This window comes from Apus apus, chromosome 20, assembly GCF_020740795.1.
Source record: "Apus apus isolate bApuApu2 chromosome 20, bApuApu2.pri.cur, whole genome shotgun sequence".
NCBI classification, from domain to species: Eukaryota; Metazoa; Chordata; class Aves; order Apodiformes; family Apodidae; genus Apus; species Apus apus.
Genome location: NC_067301.1, coordinates 4980247 through 5002468, shown reverse-complemented (window position 1 = coordinate 5002468; position 22222 = coordinate 4980247). Strand labels below are relative to the sequence as shown.

General features: G+C 51.5%; 1 protein-coding gene across 3 annotated transcripts in view; it reads right to left on the bottom strand.

Moving 5' to 3' along the window:
- Nucleotides 1-2727: 2727 nt before the first annotated feature.
- Nucleotides 2728-22222, bottom strand: part of DISP3 (dispatched RND transporter family member 3) — a 134199-nt gene continuing 114704 nt past the window's right edge. For 2 of the 3 annotated variants that reach the window (XM_051637327.1, XM_051637326.1), the window contains exons 3-21: nucleotides 21987-22206; nucleotides 20261-20397; nucleotides 19711-19845; nucleotides 19338-19498; nucleotides 18832-18971; nucleotides 17979-18124; nucleotides 16325-16486; nucleotides 15762-15923; nucleotides 15208-15330; nucleotides 14482-14618; nucleotides 13642-13823; nucleotides 13064-13194; nucleotides 12781-12956; nucleotides 11727-11853; nucleotides 10954-11099; nucleotides 10420-10579; nucleotides 9943-10056; nucleotides 8820-8986; nucleotides 2728-8129 (exon numbers count right to left, since the gene is read on the bottom strand). In XM_051637327.1, the coding sequence (XP_051493287.1) occupies nucleotides 7767-8129; nucleotides 8820-8986; nucleotides 9943-10056; nucleotides 10420-10579; nucleotides 10954-11099; nucleotides 11727-11853; nucleotides 12781-12956; nucleotides 13064-13194; nucleotides 13642-13823; nucleotides 14482-14618; nucleotides 15208-15330; nucleotides 15762-15923; nucleotides 16325-16486; nucleotides 17979-18124; nucleotides 18832-18971; nucleotides 19338-19498; nucleotides 19711-19845; nucleotides 20261-20397; nucleotides 21987-22206 (3089 nt within the window). In that variant the 3' untranslated portion in view covers nucleotides 2728-7766. The remainder of the gene's footprint in view (nucleotides 8130-8819; nucleotides 8987-9942; nucleotides 10057-10419; nucleotides 10580-10953; nucleotides 11100-11726; nucleotides 11854-12780; nucleotides 12957-13063; nucleotides 13195-13641; nucleotides 13824-14481; nucleotides 14619-15207; nucleotides 15331-15761; nucleotides 15924-16324; nucleotides 16487-17978; nucleotides 18125-18831; nucleotides 18972-19337; nucleotides 19499-19710; nucleotides 19846-20260; nucleotides 20398-21986; nucleotides 22207-22222) is intronic. The other variant, XM_051637325.1, reaches the window with a different exon arrangement.

Sequence of the window (22222 nt, the reverse complement as noted above, 5' to 3'; positions counted from 1 at the left end):
AGGCTGTAAAAAGAACATCTCAGAGGCACAGCTCCCCGCAGGTCTGCCAGAGAGCTCTGTTCACTGCTTGAGGAGCCACTAAGATGTGTCATCTGCAGGGTGACAAATTGCCAGGGAAGGGAAGAGAGTGAGTCATCCTCTTTGACTGACCTCTGTGTCAGTCATTAGAGGGAGAGGACTGCTCCGGAGCTACTCAGAAACGGATAATGAGCCGTGCGGGCTGCGCAGAAACCGGCCACGGGCCAAGCCCCGGCCCTGCTCGCCACAGGGCAGGGCCCCCACAGGCAGCGTGCGCGGGAAGGGTGGTTAGAGACAGCGAGCACAGCGTGGGGCAGAAAAACACCGAGGAATACAAACCAAGCGGAAAAACAGCCTCGAAGACGCTGGTAGCTGAGTCAGACGGCTGTAAGGTTGAACAGCTCCCCGTTGCTGTGCCAGGCCGCCTGCGGCAGAGCGGAGGGGCAGCGGGGCTGGAGTTAAGGACGGAGCGGGTGGGCAGGACGGGGAGCGGGGCTTGGGGCTGTTGGGGGGCGGCGCGAGCCGGGACGGAGCGGCTGAATTCCCCTCATAAACCGCTCCGCGGTAGCACCCGGGGCCGAGGCCGCCCCGCAGCTCGGCGCGGGGAGGGGACAGACCCCCCTGCCTGCCTCCCTGCCCCACGGGGAGCCCCTCACCCGAGGCGACACGCGTCGCGACTGAGGCAGCGGGGCTCCCCTCAGGGGGTCTCTCTCTGCCCTCAGAGGGGGTCTCTCTCTGCCCTCAGGGGGTCTCTCTCTGCCCTCAGGGGGTCTCTCTCTCCCCTCAGAGGGTCTCTCTCTCCCCTCAGAGGGTCTCTCCCCTCAGGGTCTCTCTCTGCCCTCAGAGGGTCTCTCTCTGCCCTCAGAGGGTCTCTCTCTCTCTCCCCTCAGGGGGTCTCTCTCCCCTCAGGGGGTCTCTCTCTGCCCTCAGAGGGTCTCTCTCTGCCCTCAGAGGGTCTCTCTCTCTCTCCCCTCAGGGGGTCTCTCTCTCCCCTCAGGGGGTCTCTCTCTCCCCTCAGGGGGTCTCTCTCTCCCCTCAGAGGGTCTCTCTCTCTCTCCCCTCAGGGGGTCTCTCTCCCCTCAGGGGGTCTCTCTCTGCCCTCAGAGGGTCTCTCTCTGCCCTCAGAGGGTCTCTCTCTCTCTCCCCTCAGGGGGTCTCTCTCTCCCCTCAGGGGGTCTCTCTCTCCCCTCAGGGGGTCTCTCTCTCCCCTCAGAGGGTCTCTCTCTCCCCTCAGCGCTCCGCTCCCTGCGGGGCCCGAGGAGGCGCCGCGCGCCCCCGAGCCCGCCCAAACCGCCCCGCGCGCTCCCGCTGCCCCCGCAGCCGCCTCGGCCGCTTCTCCCCCGGGATGCGGGAACGAGCGAGCCCGGCCCCGCTGGGGCGGAGGGGGGACGCGTTTCCCCACCCCCCGAAGGGTCCCCCAGAGCCGGGCGGGTGCTGCAGGGATGACGGCAGCGCCCTGCTAAGGGGAGAGGGCAGGCTCCGACACGCGGTTTCTCAGAGAAAAAGGGTTTTTTTCCCTTTCAAAGGGACTTGGGGTTTGGTTTTGGAGTGGGAAGGAGCCTGGTGGAGAAGGGACACAGGGTGGACCCGCACCCCAGGGTGCAGAGGCAGAGCCCCTCAATGCCCGTGGGGTGCCAGGGAGGAAAGGGAGACCGGGGGAATTTTCTGTGTGTTACCAAGACTTCACACCAGACTGACTCACCTGGAAGGAGAGATGGGGCTCTGCCAGGTCTCGGGCAGCAGGTTTCAGAGTGTGGACCATCAGTGTTGGCACAGGGGCTGGGCCAGCAGCCGGCATGGACAGGCTCCCACAGACGGAATTGCAATTCCTTCCTGCCTCCGCCAGCTTGAAATGAATAGTGAGCAGCTGTGACCCTGTGTAATCCATCCCCCGAGCCCTTTCCCCTCTCCCAAACTCTTCCCCAGCCCAGCAGCCAGTTTCTGAAGAGCCATGGAAACCCTGCCCAGCTCTGCCTGTGTCTGCAGCTGCTGCATCTCGGGCTACCCTTTCCACGTTTGGCAGCCCTGGGCACTCACCACTGCCAGGAGGTCCCACGCTCCTGCAAACTTAAGGGAAACACTGTCCTCTCTGTGGTCCACATTCCACACACACAGCTCCTGCCAGCATGCCCAGGAGTGCCCGTTACCCCCATCCTGGTGCCAATGGCTGCAAACCCCACTGCCTGGGTTCTTCTCTCCTGCTGCTGGCCTCAGCCTTCAGCATGGTCCTAGGAGGTGCAGAGCAGCACTAGGCTGCTGCAGCACAGGACGCAGAGACAAAACCTTGACCAGAAGATCAAGCCAGGCCTTGTGCCTTGGGAGAACCTGCACTGCTGCAGGAACAAGCAGATGAATCCCCTCTGATGGGGTCAGAGCAGAGGTGTGATCTTCATGCACTGCAGGTAGAGCAGCATGGAGTGGAGGAGTCAAAGGCCTCCACAAAACTTTGATAAAGCTCCCATCTGAGCCAGCCCTCTTGCAGACCTGCATGGGCTCCTGAGCTAGCTTTTCCAGACTATCAGCTTTTCTGGATGTGGTAAATTGGCTTCAAGTGGCCCGATTTCAGCAGCAAGAAGAATCCTGTGCACATTGGGAACAAGTGCTGCAGCCTCATCCCCACTGCATCACTTATACACACATCAGTGCCACTCTGGTTGGCACAACACTTACAGGCAACAGTGACACAGCCATGAGTGAAGGGTCCAGAAGTGAGAATCTCAAATTTTTTTTTTATTTACAACAGTCTCCAAAAATCAAGAAACACTGAAAATAGTGAGGGTAGGAGAAGACTTACAAAAGTAACACGCGTACGTTACATCAGGAATTGTGCTACATCACTCTGGGAACCAACGCTCTAAGGTCTGCACATGACATGGTGAAACAGCAGTGCCCTCCCTCCTGGCTCACACCTCTTCTCCACTTGGCTTTCCAACCATCCTCCTTCCCATTTGTCCTCCTCTACTCCCCCCTGCAGCCCTATCAGCTTATCTCCTTGTTGCCCTGCCTCTAGTCCTGGCCCTCATCCTCCCAGCAACTGCCCAAAAGAGAAACAGAGAAAGACAAAGAGCCAAACAACTGCATCTCAGGCTGGACACAAGCCTTGAAAGACTTGGCTCTGGGACTCTGGGTGCTAAGCCAGGGCACAGCAGTTAGCAGAGGCCTTTGAAAAAGCATAACCTGTGAACTATGGCTTGCCTGCTGTCTGGGGTGAGGTGAAATACTGGAAGAAATAACCAAGAGACTGAGAGTTTGTCCTGCCTGGCTGCAAATCAGTCAGAACAGCTTCCTTGGTGGACAGCAAGGGAGGATTTATACATGTCATAGGATTCAATAAAAAACCTTTTATAACCTTCCAGGAAGGCAGGCTGCTCTGGTAAGAAAATTCAGTGCAAGACATGCTAAAATATTTAGATGCCATGACATAAAGCAGCATCCCAGTTTGCTCCAGTGGAGGCAAAGCCAGGGATGTCTGGAAGCAATGGTCTCCAGACTGCTGCAGCAGTGGTCCCAGTGACTGTAGGCATGTCACATGGCCTTCTCCTCAGGGATATTTCCTAGACTGGCTTTGCTCTGGCATAGCTTCAGATCCAGCGGGGATGGAGAAACTCAGCCCAGCCACCGACCTCTCAACATCTGCAGCCTTCAAAAGTGACAAGGTTGTCGGCCAAACCTGACGCCCCGGTTGCCTGGACAGACCCCGTGCCAACCCAGCACCTCAAGAGGCACCACGATATAGGACACAGGGCCAGGAGACCTGGATCTATTCCTTTGTCTGACACCCAGCTTTGCACATCCCTTCAGCTCTGTTCCTCCTCACTCCAAAGCTGCTCTTGACAGGCTGTTGAGAGCAGAAACTCCCAGCCTGTCCACTCACTCGGCAGCCCCACCAAAGGCAAGGAGCAGCAACACCAGCTCTGTGCATACATCCTAGTGCTTGGACATGGGGGAACAGTGTCCTTGTGTGACCACCCTGGGCTGGCAGGGGGAGAGCTTCTGGTCAATACAGGACCCAGTGTTGCAGAATGACCCCTACCCTGAAACATTAACATCAGCTTTGCAGAATGTGACCCTCCTAACAGAATTTACTAGCAATAGCAGAGTGGGCAGTTACACACTGCCAGGAAATACTTCTGTTGTAACTGAGTACATTTCTTTTAAATTGCAGCAAGACTGTTTAGAAATGGAAAATTGGAGCATTCGCTTCCAAGTAAGGCTGGTCTGCTGTGTTCTGCTGTTTGAAAACATCAAACCTGGCAGCTTTATATGAAGCATTTTAACTCCTCAGCTTCCCCTGCCTGAGAAATTCTCCCTGAGACAATCTCCAGCCACTTCAATCCAGACTCTCTGATCACCTTGGTCACAAGAAGCTACCAGGGTGAAAGCTGAACCTTGCTTAGCAAGTCAGGGTCCAAGAGATGGTCTGGGAAGCAGAGGAATAATCAGAAAAAGAAGACAGAGATGTGGGAGGAATTAATTTAGGGCAAGCAGCTGCTCCTGGAGAAGTGCCAGACAGGTGAGGCCTTGCTTTTTATTGCTACCAGCATCTGCCTTGGAGCACAGATTCCCAGTAGGGCTGTCAGCCCCACCCTCACATTTGCTCAGATAAAGCCATCCATTTTCTTACCTCTATAAACTGATGAATAATTTTTAATGCCAAGGAGGACACTGCCTACATAGATGATTTATTGTCTCCACAGATGCTTGGGGAGATCAGGGTGCTGTAAGCATTTTGGGCTCTGTTTCTAAGCTTCTTTCCATAGCTTCGACCACAGAGCTGTGCAGAGAGACATGGTGATGGGATAAATGTCTAGTTAGATCTTAAGACAAGTGTCATGGCTGTGTTTAATTAAATTTTCAGCTTACCACCATCCAGTGAGTCCTTGCAGTGAAAAGCATCACCCTATGGTCATCTCCTGGCTCTTCTGCCATCCTACTCCAATCTGGAATAAGTTTCTTCTCCTCTCCTTGCCTCAGTTTCTTTTCTGAAGGGGCACAGTCTTCTAAATATGCCTTTGGGAATCATCTAATACAGCTCTACACTTACCTCAACCTTTCATTTTCCTTTCTGAATCACTCCAGCCATTGCTCTCCCATTGCCCCCCCTTGGCCAAACACAGGCCCTGCTCCTGCTCCTGCTCCTGCCAGCCCTTCCGCACCCAGTGAGCCTGGGCTGCCCAGAGAGGGAAGAGATAAGGATACCTTGTCCTTCCCCCTGCCTGCTCCAGAAAACAGGACAGATCCTGTCAGGTGTCAAGACCTCTTATTTTTGTCTGCAGACCAGATCTAAAGAGATATAAAAGGTTTTCCTTTGAAAACTTTCCTACTTTGAAATTAATCTTTGACTTCCAAGAGGGGCTGAATGAATGGTCCCAGCATGGTGTGCCCAGAATCACTCTGGCAGTGGGATGCTTCCATAGGCTCTTTATGGTGAGAACAGACACAGGACACCAGGAGCTGAAATGAGGCTTAAACTTTGTAGGTTTTAAAGCATATATAGGCCTTGTTTTAAAGACCTGTCAAGGTTTTTTTTCATGCTCACAGGAGGTGGAACTTCCTCTAATGGCATACTCAGCACCTTATTCTCTTGACTGGTGACCTGGAAATACCCATCAGCTTTTTCACCCCAAGGAGTTTGAAGAATTAGCTAAATTCAGGTCAAGCTGCCCACCAGAGCATCCTTGGCAGCAGCACTAGGGCTACCCTGCTCTCCCCTGCAGCACCCACAGAGCCACATTGGTCTCACAGGGCTGTGCAACATCAGCACACTGCCCTCTCTACACTTGCTGCCACTTAGGAGTGCTCAGGGCACCACTGGTAATTAAATTTAGAGAGTAGACCTAGGGAAAAGCATGGCTTACAGATCCATGTTGGGGCTGAACTGTGCACAGAGGCCATCAAAGCAGCACAGCTTAAGGACAGTAAAAAATCCTTTCCAGAACCATTTACTCATGGGCACAGGGTTCATTATGAAGGAACTGGTGCAGATCAGAGGTAGGTGCCCAAGTACATTTAACACTGCAGAAAGGGGTAACTCAGCTGCACCATGCGATGGTGAAGAAGAAACCAGGTCAGTTCTGCTCATGCTCTCTCTACCCTCACTGCCTGCAGCAGGATTGCTCTGGATTTCCCCTGGCACCAACAAGAGTCCTGTTCTGGCTCTCCTCTCTCCAGCTGACACCTCAGGGAACCTCCCTTAGGAACAAACATTTGCTCCAGTTTCATGGGGCTGAAGGTGAGGTGCAAGACTGGCAGGGAGCAGAGCAGGGATATACTGAGGCGAGCAGAAGCAGCTGCTGGTCTGTCTCAGCAGCACAGTCCACACAACTTGGCTGGCAACAGGGATGGGCTTCCTGGAATTTCCATCTCAAAAAAGGGGTCAATCCAGACAGAGAACACAAAGCCACCGGGGACACGGTATCTGCAAACAAATGGAGTCAGGCTGCTCTCTGGCCGCCCTCCTCTGTTGGCATCCCTGTAAACAATGTTTAATGCATCTCCCTGGGGGCCCAGCCCCTCCCCTTCTGCTGGGGACCAGATGTGCTGCATATCAATGCACACACTTAGCTATTTCAATTTTAAAAATATGATAGAAGCAGTGATGCTTAAAATGTACTTGTTAATGGTACCAGTTTGCAATTTCATTTTACTTTAATATAAACCATCTGCTCTGAGCAAGCAGCAGCCGCAGGCTGAAGCTCCACTGCCCTCATGTCTCCACCAAGGAGGTGTCACAGAGGACGTACCACTGTTTGTGCATGCCACCAGGCATGGGCTCTACCTGGCCCCAGGAGCTAGCTCATCCTCAGGCAAAGAGCTGACTGCCCTGACCAAAAAGGCTCTGCAGGGCCCTCAAGGCTGTCTGTTTTCACCATGAAGAGCAGAAGCAGTGACTGGTGAGGGCACCCACTGAGCAGGAGGTGAGACTGGGAATGGGTATCTGCTGTGATGAGGGAGAGGAGGCCAGGCTGCCAAGGGCAACAACTGCATTCCTGATGGCCGTTCACAGATCCAAGAGATCCCACCTGTCCCTTCAGAAAGGAGGAGAAAGCCATGTGTCCTGATGCCCCCCACAAACAATGACTGCTGGTCACTGCAGGTGATGCCACCCAACATCTCCAGTTTGGATCCCACAGTGACACCCATAAGAGCTCCTGTGCAGCTTGTCTAGCCTGGGCACAGGAGTCCAGACAACACTGTTTCCCAGGCCTGTCCAGGAGCTCACTGCTAGTTTTGAAGGCTCAGGCAGCAAGGCCCAGGCTTGGCATGGGGACAGGACCTCACCTCAAGAACCATTGCTGCACTGCTGACCCTGGCTGAAGGGAGGGACAGAGGGAAGAGCTTTGAAAGGGATCAGATGGCCTTCCCAACTTCTCCCCTTTTACATTTGCGGTTCCAGAAAGCTCTGTTCATGAAAAAAATAAGAAAAAAAGAAGAAAACGAAGGAAAAAAACTAAAAAGAAGAGCAGAAAGAAAACTGAGAGAAGGAGACCTCCTCCCCTCCTACTCATGGGCTGAGGCATTCCCTGGGCAGCCCTCACCGTCCATCATCCATCCATCACTACTGAAATAAATACCATTTTAGAGCAAAACCCATTAGAAAATAAAGTGCATCTGGAGTTGAAAAACTTCTGGGAAAAGGGGATTTTTTTCCTCTTTTTTTTTCTTACAAAAAATAGCCTTTAAAAATAAACAAAAGAAAAAAAGAAAGGGAGCAAGAGGACAGAGCGTGTGGCTCTTGGGCATAGGGTCTAGAGGGCTGTCCCATTAGGCAGAGGGATTTTAAATCCACTCTTCAGCAGGATGAGGCAGATGCATAGACCCAGCAGGCCAGCAAGAAGCACCCCCAGCACAGCCTTGAGGCAGGAAGTCCTGCTGCGGGTGAAGGTGCCAGGCCCCATGATGCTGAGCAGGGCTGTGCTCACAGTTAACGTGTACAGGATGGAGACTCCTGTGTTGAGGGCCACGATCTTCCCAAACTTGGCAAAAGGGGCAATGATGCAGAAGAAGAGCGGGACGGTGGCGATGACGGTGGTGAGGGCGCTGGAGACGATCGCCACCCCCACGTGCCGAACCGCTTCCATCGTCCTCCACTGGCGGCACCGGGTGAGGTCCTGGCAGGGGGGACAGCAGGGTTAAGGGGGAGAGGGGACAAGCACACGGGGCTGTGCTAATATTTCAGCCTTGGAGAGGATGGCTTAGCTCGTGGGGTGCTGGCCCACAGCAGAGATGCTGTGTGAGTGCAGACAGGGCAGCTCGTGCCGTCTCTGGGCACACTGAGCAACCAGCCACGGGGTTAAAACCCAACAGGTCTGCTGGAGCTTGTGCCTTCTTTCAGCCACATCCGACTGATGCTGGGGCTACACAACAGAGGCACTGCATGGAGGCACCCTGCCTGGGATCAGAGATCCCCAAGGTTTTGTGGTCTTCCTCTTCCCAAAGATGGAAAAGATGTTAACAAGGCTGGAGATCCAGCACAACAAAGCAATCTGCAGAGGTTAAGGAACAATGTAGGGCTATTCCAGCACAAGACCATCTTCACTGGGGCATGAAAGGGGGTTGTTTTGGACACAGCCAGTTAGAAAGGGACAACCATGTTAGTTGGACACTCTGCTGGGTTTACTGTACTCAGGTACTCAAGCTCACAGCAGTCCCTGGACAAGCAGCAAGTGTCCTAGGCATGCTGTGAGGGTGGCAAGATGCAGCCTTCCTTGCCCATCATTCCTTAGGTCCTGCATCTCAGCTGAGTGGCATGGAGGACACGAGAGGAATGGATGCAAGGCTACGGGAAGAAAAGAGCTCACCTCTGCCTGGTGTAGTGGCAGGTTTTCCCCTGCCAGCAGGTAGCCCTCCACCAAGTGCACGCAGTAATCGACAGAGGAGCCGACGAGGATGGAGAGGGAAATGGCTTCCACAGCTCCCATTTCCCAACCAGACCAGTACATGATGGTCACCACCAAGCAGACCACCCCTGTGTGAAGAAAGTCACGTTAGGCAAATGTAAAGGACTGTTGCCTAGGCCTACTGAGACAAGCCAGTTGTTGGGGAGTCTGGGATAACACCCCCACAGTTCAGAATTTTGTGCACATTCCCTCCTCCCACTTCCCTCACCTTCCACTGCCCACAGGGACAATTCAGTCAGGTAATGAGACCTGCTGGGGACAGTGAAGGACCTAGTTAAATACTAGGAAAACTGACAGGCTAATACCTATCTAGACTAACACTTGTTACATGAACCCAAGCCCAGTGCACATGCACTACAGAGAAGAGGGCCCATTGTTCTGCTTGCTGGAGTCACACACATGCTGAGCACATGCACAGGTTTTTCTTAAAGGCAAGAGGGATGCTTGTTTGTGAGTCATGTGTGGGAGAGTAAGTGGCTTTTAAAATGATGGATTTGGGTTTTAAACTGAGAAGTTTAGCAACACGCTTAGTCCACAATATTGTTAAAACACCAGCCAGGGAGAGGGAACTATTTACAAATTTGCTTCAAATACTAACAAAACTACTAAAGTATTCAGCTTTTAAAATCTCCCACTGCTTGGAAACAGCAGCTGTGGTGCAGATCCTTGGGAAGTAGTGTAATTGTTATTCAGAGCATGTGGACCTTAATCACATTATTATACATAACAGGCAGGGATGGCATTTGTGTTGCTAAAACCCTTACTTAAACAAATACAAGGGATTGTGTAGATAAAACACACTGGGAATTAGACACACAGATCTACCTTCCCAGTGAGGTTCCTGTGCATTTGTTGAGAGTTCCTCCCCATTCACCTAGGTATATCAGAACTAGCTCCTGGAAAGCCAAAAGGCTTTACACGGAGTGAGAGCAATTCAGTTCAAATCACCAGAGCCTCAGCAGTGCCACAACCCACCAATTTCAGACAAAGGAAAAGCCTGACACATTGGAATTGGCATTTTTACCTAAAATGCTGAGCAGCACTGGCAGCAAGAGGAGGATGTGAGTGGTAAACACTGCCACTGCAGCCACACAAATCACCAGTGAGAGGACGAGACCGTACAGGGCACTCTGCACTCCTGGAAGCAAAAATAACCAACAACAGCTAATTTAACTACTGGAATATGATAGCTGGGATGAGAAAGGCACTGCATCCCTGCTGGCAGTGGAGCAGCCAGGCACTTGCACTGGGAGATGAAGGTGGAAAGTGGGTGATCAGCTTTTTGCCTCTCACACAGCAGGGCAGAGGCCCTTCGCTATTGCCCTGGGCTCTGCCTAGGATTCCAACATTCCTGCTGCTTGGGAAGACAGGTTTTAGGAGCTTCTACAGCAATGGGGAGGGACTGGACATTTAACTTGTGCTCATCAGATGGAACAGTGTGTTGTGAAGATGTATTAGAGAGCACAGGCTCCCTAGAGAGAGAAACATGGCAGTGACTTACCTATTATCTCCATGAAGATCTGCTTCCAGTGCTCACAGGTCTGGAAACCATGCCGGAGAGCAGAGCCCTCTGGAAAGAGCTGGAGTTGCTGCTGCAGGAATGTCTCCCATTTCAGGTAGTCAGCGTAAGTCTGGAAGGAAGATTTCCCTTTGTAGGTTGTCTGTAAGAAGATGAACATGTTATTGTCATGTCCTGCTCTTTGGGACATGACCCTGCTCTCAGGGTATGCATGGCAAGGGAGGAGGTAGAACAAATCAGCTGGAGTTGCAGCACCAGGGAGAGCTGGCAGTAGCACAGGGGCAAATCTGCCACCAGCTCTTTGCCTGAGCTCTCATGGGAAGAATGAATTGGGGCACAAGCAGACACTTCTAGCTATTTGTGAGTGCAGGCATCTGTCTGCAACAAGGCACAAACACTAGCAAACACTACACTGGCTGCAAATGGAAGTGGCCAGGGCAAAAGAAGTGGAGCTAATCCCCCAGAAATCACAAGAAGAAACTGTCACAAGGGTAGATGGCAATGCCATGTGCTCACCGATTCAAATGCCATGGAGATCCACTGCACCTTCCCATCCTTGACCCCCACTGCCCCATGAGAGAGCTGGCCAGGCAGCAGGTTTGGCTCAGGGATGTTCTTGCACTCAGGGTGCAACATCTGCAGAAAGGAGGAGATGCTGTATCCTGGAAGAAAGAAAGAGCAGGGGATGGAGGACAGGACAAGGAAAGAAAGCAAGTAGAAGCAAGAGGCTGGTGGGGGAAGAAAAAACCCAAAACCTAAGAAAGAGTGACAGGTCCCATTTGTCAGCTGTGATTTGCTGGCTATTCAAGAGCTACTAAGAAGATATGTACTTGTCCAAAAGACTGTAAGTGTATCACCAGCAATACAAATTATTGGAAAGAACAGTTGCAATTCTGTTCTTATCTTCACTGAATTGAATCCCAAAGAATATGCCCAGTATCTTTGGAGTTAAAGAGACCATTTTCCTCTCTCATCTCCCTGAAAGCACAACTAGGGGCATGTTCTAGAAAGGTAAAACTGTCTTGGAAAGAAAAAGAGGCAGCAAAAAGCAGCCACCCTTTCTCATTTGTTGTTGAGGAGCTCAGCTCAAACAAACACTGCTGCAGAACAGGAGTCTGACCCTGCATTTGTCACTGATTGGGAGCTTCCTTTCCTCTCCCTGCTTCATCAAGCTGGGATCCTAAGGTTTAGAAGCCATGCATCCCTCAGACTGGAGGGTGAGAACCAGTCTTTACCCAGGGACCCAGGTTCTCCCCAAGGACTCTGTGGCTGGTGTTGGTCCTACCTACCAGAGGGCAGGCACTGGGCCCCTCCTGGCTTCACCAGCTCGGCGTTGCTGGCGATGGCTTTGCAGAGGCGGCACAGGTTGCCAATCTCTTTGAAGAGGTCAAAGCTGTCATCATAGATAACGCTGCCCTTTCCCAAGGAGACACAACAAGAAGAGCACCACACGTGAGGCATACACACAGCAACTGGCACAAGAAGGCAAGAAGCCAAGTTCTCTCCTGGTTTCACAGCTTGGGAATATCTTACAAAGGCCACAGGTTATATGGTGGAAATCTTTGCTTCACCAGACAACCCAGGAAAAATCAGGCAGGAAGACAGAAGCACGGATAAATGCACAGCCACCATGCCATGTCCAAAGCCATTAGGGGCAGCTCTGAATCCCTAGCTTTCTGCCCTCTCCACTGCCTGCATTTCACACTGCCCCCTCCAGAGCAAACAGGCAAAGGCTGACTCTGCAGCATCCCCAGATAAGAAGGAAGGAAGAACTGCAAAAACCTGAAGTGCATCTGCCACGTTGACCAGAGCTAAGTGTAATTTTGCTGGGGAAAGGCTGTGAGTGTGTCAAGGTATCACACCTGGGAGATAAGCTGCTTCCTAGAAAAGTCACATCCAGTAACCTTTCCCCAGACTAACAGATTTGCATTTTTTTCACGTTACTATCTCATATACTAAACAATTATAGAAAAATATCACTTCTCTGGATCTTCAATTTGGCATGAGATTTTCATACTGAGCTGAAGACGCATTTGCTTCTAAAATCCTCAGGAAAGCCAGATTTAGAGTCAAAATTAGAAGGTTAGATTTTGCACTCAGAAAGGGATTTCCTGAAAAGTCTGAAGTTATTTCAGTAAGGGCTTCCTGATCTCCATTATTTGTGAATTTGCTAAAACAGATGTACTTTTGGCTCATCAAAATGCTACCATCTCTGCTGTTCCATCTGTCTAGGCTGCAGGACTGCACTGCCTGGGCTGTGGGGATTAACTAAACCCCACCCAGAGAGACCCTGCTTCCCTCCTCAGCCCCAAGCAGGCCTATCCACATGCAGAATGTGTGTACCATGTCTCCAATGACGTGGTTGTCCGGGCGCCGTGTGCGGTTAACGCCTCTGATCCCAAACACCACAAACACCATGGCTCCTGTGTCCACCAGTGGCCGCACCGCCGGCTTCCCGCAGCCCGTGTTCATGCAGGGATTAAATCCAGAGGTGGCTGACAGCTTTGCTTTGGGTGCTGCTGTCAAGTACACAAGAAAGGTTGGTTACATCAGAAGGCAGAGAAGAAAAGTCTGACTCTCTAACCCAGACAGCCAGACACGGCTGAGCAAGTCCTCATCAGCTTACCTTTCTCACTGGGAACATAAAGGATGCCTTTGGTGGGTCCATCTGGGCTAGAGCTGAGAAGGCAGCCAGGAGGTGCCACACACACACGGCCATGGTAAGGTGGCTTGTGCGACTGGGCAAAATACAGTTTCCTGTACAGCAAAGAAAGTTTGTTATTGGGGACCAGAGCTGGTAAAGATGACATGTCCGAAGCATTACATGGAAACAGGCATTCTCAGGGACATCAGGAAAGGCAAAGGTGAGCAAGGGATCCAGATCTGGATCCCTAGACACTGTGTATTGTGTGCTGCCTGTTCAGGTCAAGAGCTCAGGTGGGTAAGGGCAAGGCCAAGAACAGCAAGGTCTTTTTGCCACCTAAAGAAGCCCCCAGTCACAGTCCTGTCAAGCCTTTGGCACATTAACAGTGCTACAGGCCCACAAAATAACTTTGCAAAGGTGGGGAACATTTGCAGCAAAGTCCTAGGGCCATGGATGTCACCATCTGAAGGCAGGACTGGCACTGGACATTAGGTATCCCATATCAGCCACTGGGCTGTGCTGGTTTTTCTGCCAGCCCTCAGGGGGGTTTGGAAGGTTACCGTGTTCGCTGCTGCTCCTTGGCGGCCACATAGAAACTGAAGTCGAACTTCCAGCCTCTCTTGGTGTCACAGGACAAGGTAGTCATCATCCACTTCCTGGGGCTCGTCTGCTTAAGCAGCCCTACTGTGGACACACAAGCTGTCAGCTTCCTGGTGAAGTTACCGAAAGGCACTCTATACACCTAAGCAATGGATTAATGAAAACAGACACTTAACTCCACAGGGTTGCAGCCTGTTGCACATTACCATCACACACTCCCCTCCTCCCTGAGCACTAGCACAGTCACACAGAATGAGCACTGCAGGCACAAACCCAGCCAGCCCCCAGCCTGCCTCCTCCTTCCCACGGTTGGCCTGTCTCTCACCAGCCCCATTCTCTGAGGCCTAGGCTGCATGGTGGCTGCTCTGTCCAGAGTGAGGGACACCTGAAATGACTCCTGGGGATGTGTGTGTCCAACAGCCTGTGCACAAGCAGTGCTGCAAGCTTGCCTGTCTGTGGATGGACAGGAGGAGGCAGTGGGAATCCAGCTGTCTCAGTAGCAGTTTCAACTCAAATGAGCTCAGCTGATGATGCCAGGCCTCATCTGATCTCCACAGACACCCACACTTCTGCTCCCACTGCTGACAGTCACATCACAACAGCAACACAGAAGTATCGTGGCACCGCGAGGCGCAGTCTAACGATGCCAGGCACGATGCCCTCTGTGTTAGCTACCTCAGTGCAATGCCCTCACCCTGAGCTACCTTGGATCCCAAGGAGAGGCAGGAGGAGGCTCTTGTGCTCACCTGTTGAGTGCTGCGCACTTGATAGAGGGGTCCACCATCCCTGGACTGACTCACCTGGAATGAAGGCACCTCCCCATCTCCTGGTGACACCATCTGCCAGGGGGCAGGGACACTGGCGTTGAGAGAGAATCTGTAGATGGCTGGTCTTCCCTTGCTTCTGGACTTGGAGATGTACACAGTCCCCTGGAGATCTGAAAAAAAGAGGGCATGAGGGCTAGTGGTACTTCTCAGTCAGCAGAACCTACAGATATGAACAGCAAAGGAGGGTCTGCTGTCTCCTCTGAGGCAGCAGGCACAGCCTTTGCCTTCAAGCAGCTCAGCACACCTTTCCAGGGTTTTCACAAATATATTCTGAGCTGCAGTAATTCCTGATGGCTTATTGATTCATGTCATCTCCAGACCTGGCCCAATAACTTTTACCCTCAAAATACCCTGCAAAGCAGGCTGAATTTACTCTCCTCACAGCCTGCAAACAAGGTTGTGACACAGGGCTGGGATGCAAAAGCTCTAAGCTCCCAGCCCTGCACCCTCTGGACATGGCAGTCCAGAGGGATTTGCCACTAGCCTGTACTGTCACCTGGGTTATAGGATCACATCCTAGAGAACAGGAGGCATTCAGGGAAGGGGGCTGTAAAGGTGCCTCTTGCATCCAGCACCAAGTGCAGGGTCTGATGAGAATTATTCCTCATCAGCTATTCAGATAATATGATTTACTTTTAACCTAAAAGGATCTTTGGGCTCTGTACCCAAACGTGGCCAAAGTCATCATGTCCTTCTTACCTTGCTGCCCTGTATCACTTATGCTCCCTTTGCTTCCCCAAGGTGACCCTGAGCCCCTCTTCTTTTTTTCCAAGGAGGTTCGGATGTTGTTCTGCAAACTGTGGGGCTTTTCCTGAAACAAACCTGTCCCACAAGGTTAGTCAGGAAGGCAAGAGTGAATGAGATGACAAGAGACCTACCAGCCCTGCACACTCCACAGACTCTGCTGCTGAACACCAAACTCTGAGCAAGGAACAGAGCCACAGACGCCCAGCTGGTCACTGGCATGTGACCAGCACTTATGAGTCAAAGTAATCAGTTTTCATGGACCATAAAGGAATTGTTCCAGCAGAAACACTCAGGCAGTTCTTGTCTAAAGCAGAAAACACTTTTCAAAATTCTCCACTCCTACAGACAACCATCCCACACCCAATGTGTGCCTCCCTTCAACAGGGTCCATCCAATATCCAATGAGGTATTTGGACAATGTTGATCTCAACCTCACATTACAGCTTCTCCAGCCCAGGGTTTAGGCCAGGCTGCACCCTCTGTGGCCTGGGGACCAGCACTCTCACCTGAGCAGGTAATGCAGGAGATGCCTTCAGCACTCAGGTTGTATTTCAGGTCCAGCAGCACCTGGATGTTAGTGTCTGGCCGGAACAAGACTGGAGCACGGCTAGCTGGGTGGAGGCGGCTAGCAAAGAATATGGACAGGAGCAAAACCAGGAGAAAGAGCCCTGCAAGGAGAAGCCCAGGTCAGTGTGTGGCACCCTACATGCATCTTGCACTTGGGACGCGCTCAGACAGCAGGAATGTGGCAGAAAGATGGGGGTTTCAACAGGAAAAAGGAACACTGGCAGCTGGGCTTTTTGTAATGAGCTCTGTGCCTGGGTAACCCCATCAGGAGTGGCCATTTCAGATCTGAATGAAAGAAGAGGATGGAAAAGTGTCAAGAGTTCCTCATCCAGTTTCCTTAGGGGCTGACTGGTCTGGGGACACTCTTCCACTGAGTTAGAAGCTATGCATTATACCCCTTTTCTCAATCTCTTTGTTACTAATAATCAAGGCTTGGGGACTGACTGAGATGCTGTCAGACCCTCTACAATCCATGCAGATGGAATACCCTCTCCTTCCTTACCCACAATCACCCATCTGCTCTTCACTGCAGACCACAGCACCCAGTGTTCCAGCAGCTCCTGCAGATGACTTATCAAGTGACCCCGGTTGCTCTTCTCTGAAGGAAGCTGCAGATTTTCTGGCATCACAGATACCAAGGGGACATCCCCCATTTCCAGGGAGACTAGAAAGAGAAAAAAAAGCCAGTCTCAGTGCTCAGTGTCATGAGTGTCTCTCTTAGCTTTCAACTCTCTATAAAATCTTCTGCCAGGTGTTGTACAACTCACTTAGGCTAAGGAGATGGAGTAAGACCCAGGCAGAGGCAGTGACTTGCTCAGGATCTCATAGGAAGCATCTTTCTCAAGCCACTGCCACGTGTCAGCTACACTTCTAAATCCATAGCTCATTCCAAAGTCTGTGCTCCAGGTTGTTCTTCCTCTAGCCAGATCCCACTAACATTGCCCATATGGTCACAGGGACACTGCATGCTTCTTGGGCCAAATAAAGTATTGACCATGTCCCACTAAATATGTCTTGCAGCTAACTACAGACAGCTGACCTGGCAGCAGCCTGGCTACTATCTGATCTCTCTCCTCCAGCTCAGGGATGCCAAGGGAGCTGCCCTGTTCTCCACAGGTGGGCACTTGCTGTTGTGGAGGCAGTGTGCACCTGGCATGCTGTACACCTGACTCACAGACCATGCTTGGTCACTGACTGGAACAAACTGCTTTTCTTCTCCACAAGTTACTGATGCCCAGGGGACCCCAGAGAAAAACATCCTGGTGGTTACTCTGCTCAGGGGAAGGGGTTATTTCCATACATTACCATTGCATGTGGCTCTGGCATGCTAAGGAGATGGCTCCTGCAGCACAGGGCCAAAGCTCAGCTGTCTGCCAGTCAAAGGCAGCTCAGAGCCTGCTCTGCAGGGAGGGTGGGTCTGCCCACTGCTGGGGGCTGATGGGCTCTCAGCCACTGGTCCATTTGCCTCCAGTTCCAGTTTGCTGCTAGGCCTGAAGTTTACTCACTGCCCCTCCTGGGGGAGGGTTTAAAAGGAAGAGATCCCAGCAAGTTTTAAACGCAAGTACAACAGAGCACGGCCCCAAAAGCACCCTCATCTTCAGTCGGGACTAGAAGGATTATCTCCTGCTAACAAGAAACAGGGAATTTCTGGGCTGTTTTTCTAGATTGCTTATGTGGTCTCTCTCCAGCAAGTCATTGCCCTCTTCTTGCCATGATGGAAGAGATGCTCTGAGGAGGTGATGCTGAAGAAAAGCCAAAGTGTTCTTGTGACTGCTTCCCAAACACAGTGCTCTGAATGGTAAGGAAGGGGGGGAAAATGTCTTTATTTACTCAAACATAAGCTGTCCTGGTGCTGTGGATTAAATGTTTCAAAGCTACATCCATGTCACAGTTAGCAATTCCAGCCAGAAAGTACAATACATGTTAGGCCCAAGAGGATTAACAAAGTAGTTAGGAAGCATGTATTGACACCCACTGGAGATCTCAAAGCAACTTACAACCATTAGTGAGCTCAGACCCTACAATCTCCTGTGACAGTACCATCACCAGCTTAAAAGCAGGAAAACTGAGGCATGGACCAGTGGCAAGGACAGAAGAACTGCAGGATGAACAGGGTAGTGTGGTCTCCCTGAGGATACCCCACCACAGGCACCTACCAGGCTCCTCCTCCACACTGAGCAGTGGGATGTCATCATCCAGGTAGGGAAGCGTCTCTCTGCCTGCTCTGGAGGTGGCCTCTGAGGCAACGAAGAGATCTTCAGCCAGGTGCAAGGCACTCTTTTTGGTGCACTTCTGACTACAGCTGGAGAGGGGCAGGGAAGGAGACAAAGGCATGATTAAGCCACATAGCCTGCAAAGATCAGTGACAAGGAGAGGAGCAACAGCCTGCTCCAATTACTTGGAAAGGCAACAGGCCCTGTCATGAGCAATTTCCACAGCTAAGTGCTGAGAGGTCAGGGGCTGAGCTGCTATGGCAAAGCAGGAGCAGGCTGGGCTGAGCCACAAACACTGGGGGCTGAGGGATGGGGTTTCAACAGTTCATCTTCCTGCTAATGAATTAAATCAGGCCAGGTCACCTGCCCAGCTAAAGAGCAGGGGAAAGGGACACATGCTGATGGTCAAATACAAATCTGCATGCCCTGCTTGTGCTCAGAGGCAGGAGCAATTTGATCTGTCTGCCTTGCAGTGCCTGTGTCTCCACATTTAACTGTGTATTAAGTGCTCTGAGGACATAAATGGCTCCAAGAACCCATGGGTTTCAACAGAGGTATGACTGGCATTGCAGCCTGGGAAGGACCTGTGCATACACCAAGAGGAATATGACTGGGACCTGGCCCTTCCACTTTGCTCCAATCTGGAACAGCAGAAGTTCCATTTCCCTCCTGTTGGAGACAGGGAATGGCAAAGCCAAGCTAAGAATGACTGAGAGGGTGGGGCAGAGGAGTGCAGACTGCCTTGGCCATGAGTTCCACAACTTCCCACCCACTCAAGGATGCTCCCAGGGTTCACCTGCTTTGGCAGGAACTCTCTAGTGGGGACACATAAAGAGTCCATATTCCAAGAGCAGCTGGCATGGTGAAGAGCACAGCTACCCAGCAGCAGGACACAATCAGTGACATGAAGAGTCCGAAGTCATGCACAGCTGGGATCTACATGAAGATAGAAAACATGGAGTTGGGATCAACTGGGGCAGGAGACCTTGAGAGACATCAGGCCAAAAAGAGACATCTGAAGGAACCTGAGAATAGGACACACTAAGCTCAGTTATAGTAGTCAGCAAGCCTGGTTGGTACAGAGCTGAGCTGCAGGGTGACAGCCACTGGATCCTGTTTGATCAGTGGCATAGGAGATACTGCCTTAGATGCTAATACAGGAGAGTGTCCACTGCCTTAGAGTGGATAAAGGACAGCCCTTAAGGGCAAGCAAGTCCAGTACACCACTGTGCTGGAAGCTTCCCGCTCTATTAAGGCCTCTGGCAGAAACAGAAAGCCCCAATTCCCAAAGCTGCAGTGTACCTGAGAGAAGATGTTGGCAGCATAAGCTGCAGCTGTGGTCAGGGAGGTGAAGAAGGTGGCCTTCCCTGCTGTCTGGATGGTGTGGATCATGCGCAGCCGCAGGTCCTTGAGGTGGGTGGCTTGGCGGTAGGTGTTGATGAACACAAAGACATCATCAACTCCTGGGAAAAGAGGGGGAGATTTTGATACTTGGCTCACAGGGGGGACACGTGCTAAAAATCTAATTTCCCCTCAACATCCCACCTGCAAATATTTCACTTACAGGTAATAGTGGAGGAAAAGGACTTGAAAATTTAGTCTGCATTTGCCACCATCATCTTTCTCTCCCTGGCAAAGCAGGAGTTATGGCAGGTTTGAATAAGGACATGCTTACCAATCCCCACAATGACAAAGGCAGCCACACCATTCAGTATACCCAGGTACTGGATCCCAAATACAACATGGTACAGGAACAGAGCCACCAGGCAGCTTAGCCCAATACTGGCAATGCCAAAGAATGACAGGAACACTATGGGAGGAAAGAAACATGGAAAAAACAGTTGTGCTGGCCACCCCTTAGAGAACAGACACCTCCCACCTGCCCTGTGAGAACACTGGTTCCCAGGAGTGTGTTGGTAACTGAGAAGAGCTCAGGGCTGCAAAAGCACCACTTGCAGACTCCTTCTCATGAGGCCCAACCATCAAATGACATCAGCTCTCCACCAGCATTAGTAAAATGGCAATTTGCATCTTCTGCCTGCTCTCCTGTGAGTGTTCCCCCAACCCTGCCCACAAATCTCTGCTCTGGAGAATCAGACTTGCATGAACTTCTGCATGCTGCTGTGCTACACATTTAGGCTGGTGTCAGGGCATCAGAGCCTCTGCTGGGGCTTGCACAGACTCAGGAGTCATGGCATGTTTGGCTCTGTGTGAGAGCAGCCTACCTGAGCACGAGGTCAGGATGTAGACCAAGACAGCTATGCAGCTACTGCTGATGAAGGCCAGCAACATGTCATTGTTGAAGGTCCTCCTCACTTCATAGTCAAACAAATCTGTCCCTCCATACAGCACCTGGACTTTGCTAGGATGGGAAGATATGAAGGAAGAGGAGCTGAGTGTAAAGGGAGCAGAGCCAGGGGATCTCACAAAGCACAGTGTCTCCTCCAGAGCCAAAGGAGGTCACTGCTCTAATAAACTTGGCAGTTCTCTGAGGAAAGAGTTCAGAGTGGTGAGAGTAGGTAGAATAAGGTTGCTGCTGGAGGTGAAGTTCACACAAGAAGGGAGAAAAATAAAAGAGCAGGTCTAATATTTTCAAAATTCCTCCAGTGTGTGGTGGGTCTTTGGTACTAATAGACTTGTTGCTGTCAACAAACAGCTCCTAAAGCCTCCAAAGCCAATTCCATCTGGAATCCTAATAATTGCTTATTACATTCAGCACAAAGGTAATAACCAGGAGATGCAGGCAGAATGAGAGCTTATCAGAAACCATATGATTTACCAGCTTCTGCTTCTGGAAGCAGGCTGAGAGTGGAAATAATCCAAGATAATTTACCCAGAGTACAATAACACCACACCATAGGAGGCTATCAGGAATCCAAGCTTCAGAACTGAGCCTTGGCCCCAATTCCCTTCCAGCTTCCCATAACTGCAGCCCACTCTGCCAGCCCATTGTTGAGAACACCCTGTGGCTGCCTGCATCTCACTCTGCTTTTGAAGGTCAGTATCCCTTCGTTCTGGGAGCTACTGAGATTCTGAGCAGCAGAGAGCTGGAGACTGAGAAGGGACATTGAGACTCACTGCCTTCCCTCAGCTGTTTGGATACTTGCCTATTCTTTCAGCTCCATTTTACCATCTCCCTCTCACAAGCAGTGAGCAAAGCTCTATTCAACCAAAGTCATACAGACCTGGTGGTGAAAAAAAACCCTGCATTTCCTAAAATTTACCCTGCCCTGGAACCCCCCCACCCCACCCCATTTCTCTGTACAAAGAACAAATGCTTCTGGAATGAATTACACTGGTATGAGCAAAAGTGGAATTGGATCCACAGGTTCATGCCTTGAGTAAGGACCATTTCAGTCCCTGCATTAGACCAAGAGGGGCCAAATTCAGACCAGGAAGGCAGAGAAATAGATCTGTCAGAGCCAGTGGAACTGAACTTGTGAGATGGAAGCAAACAGATCTAACACCAGACAGGGGCTGAGTAGAAAGACAGGCATTGGATTCAATCTTTGGCTCCCCTCCATTGTCTCTATTGATGTCTCTGGCATGTTGCTGCAGTAGGAAATGGCATTAAAGGGAATCATGCGAGTGGTTTTCTGCCATATGCTCCCCACCCTCTTTCACAGCACTGTGCCTGAGCTCAACTTTAAAGGAGGTGGTTTTTCTCCTTCCTCTGGAGCATTATGCCATGGCCACTGCTCAAGCCTGACCAGCAGCCTGAGCTGGCAGCCAAGCCTTCTGTGCCTTCCAGGTGAGGCCAAATGCTGCAGGGCTATCACAGCAGAGCAGGCATGTCTGTCCTGCACAGACCTTCAGACAGAGCTTGTACACCCTGAAGGGCCTGTTCCAGCCATTCCTTTAGTGCAACAGAAAGCACCATCCCCTCCAACCCTTGTCCTTCCCTGCTCCCACCCACTCCCAGCAGACACCCCTGCCTGCACAGACCCTCACCTTGTGGATTGCTTGGCTAGCATGGCCACGTAGGTGATGACAAAGTTCTGGAACTTGTGGCGCTGCTCCTCCCAGCGGTCCTCCACCGAGTAGTAGTTGGGCAGTGGTGCCCCAAAGAGGATTTCACTCCGCAGCAGGGAGCTCTTCATGTTGTCAGCAGATAAGCCCTCATCCACATACCAGTAAAATTCAGGGTGGGTCATGGCCAGCTCCAGGGATCCTGTGGGAGAAAGCAA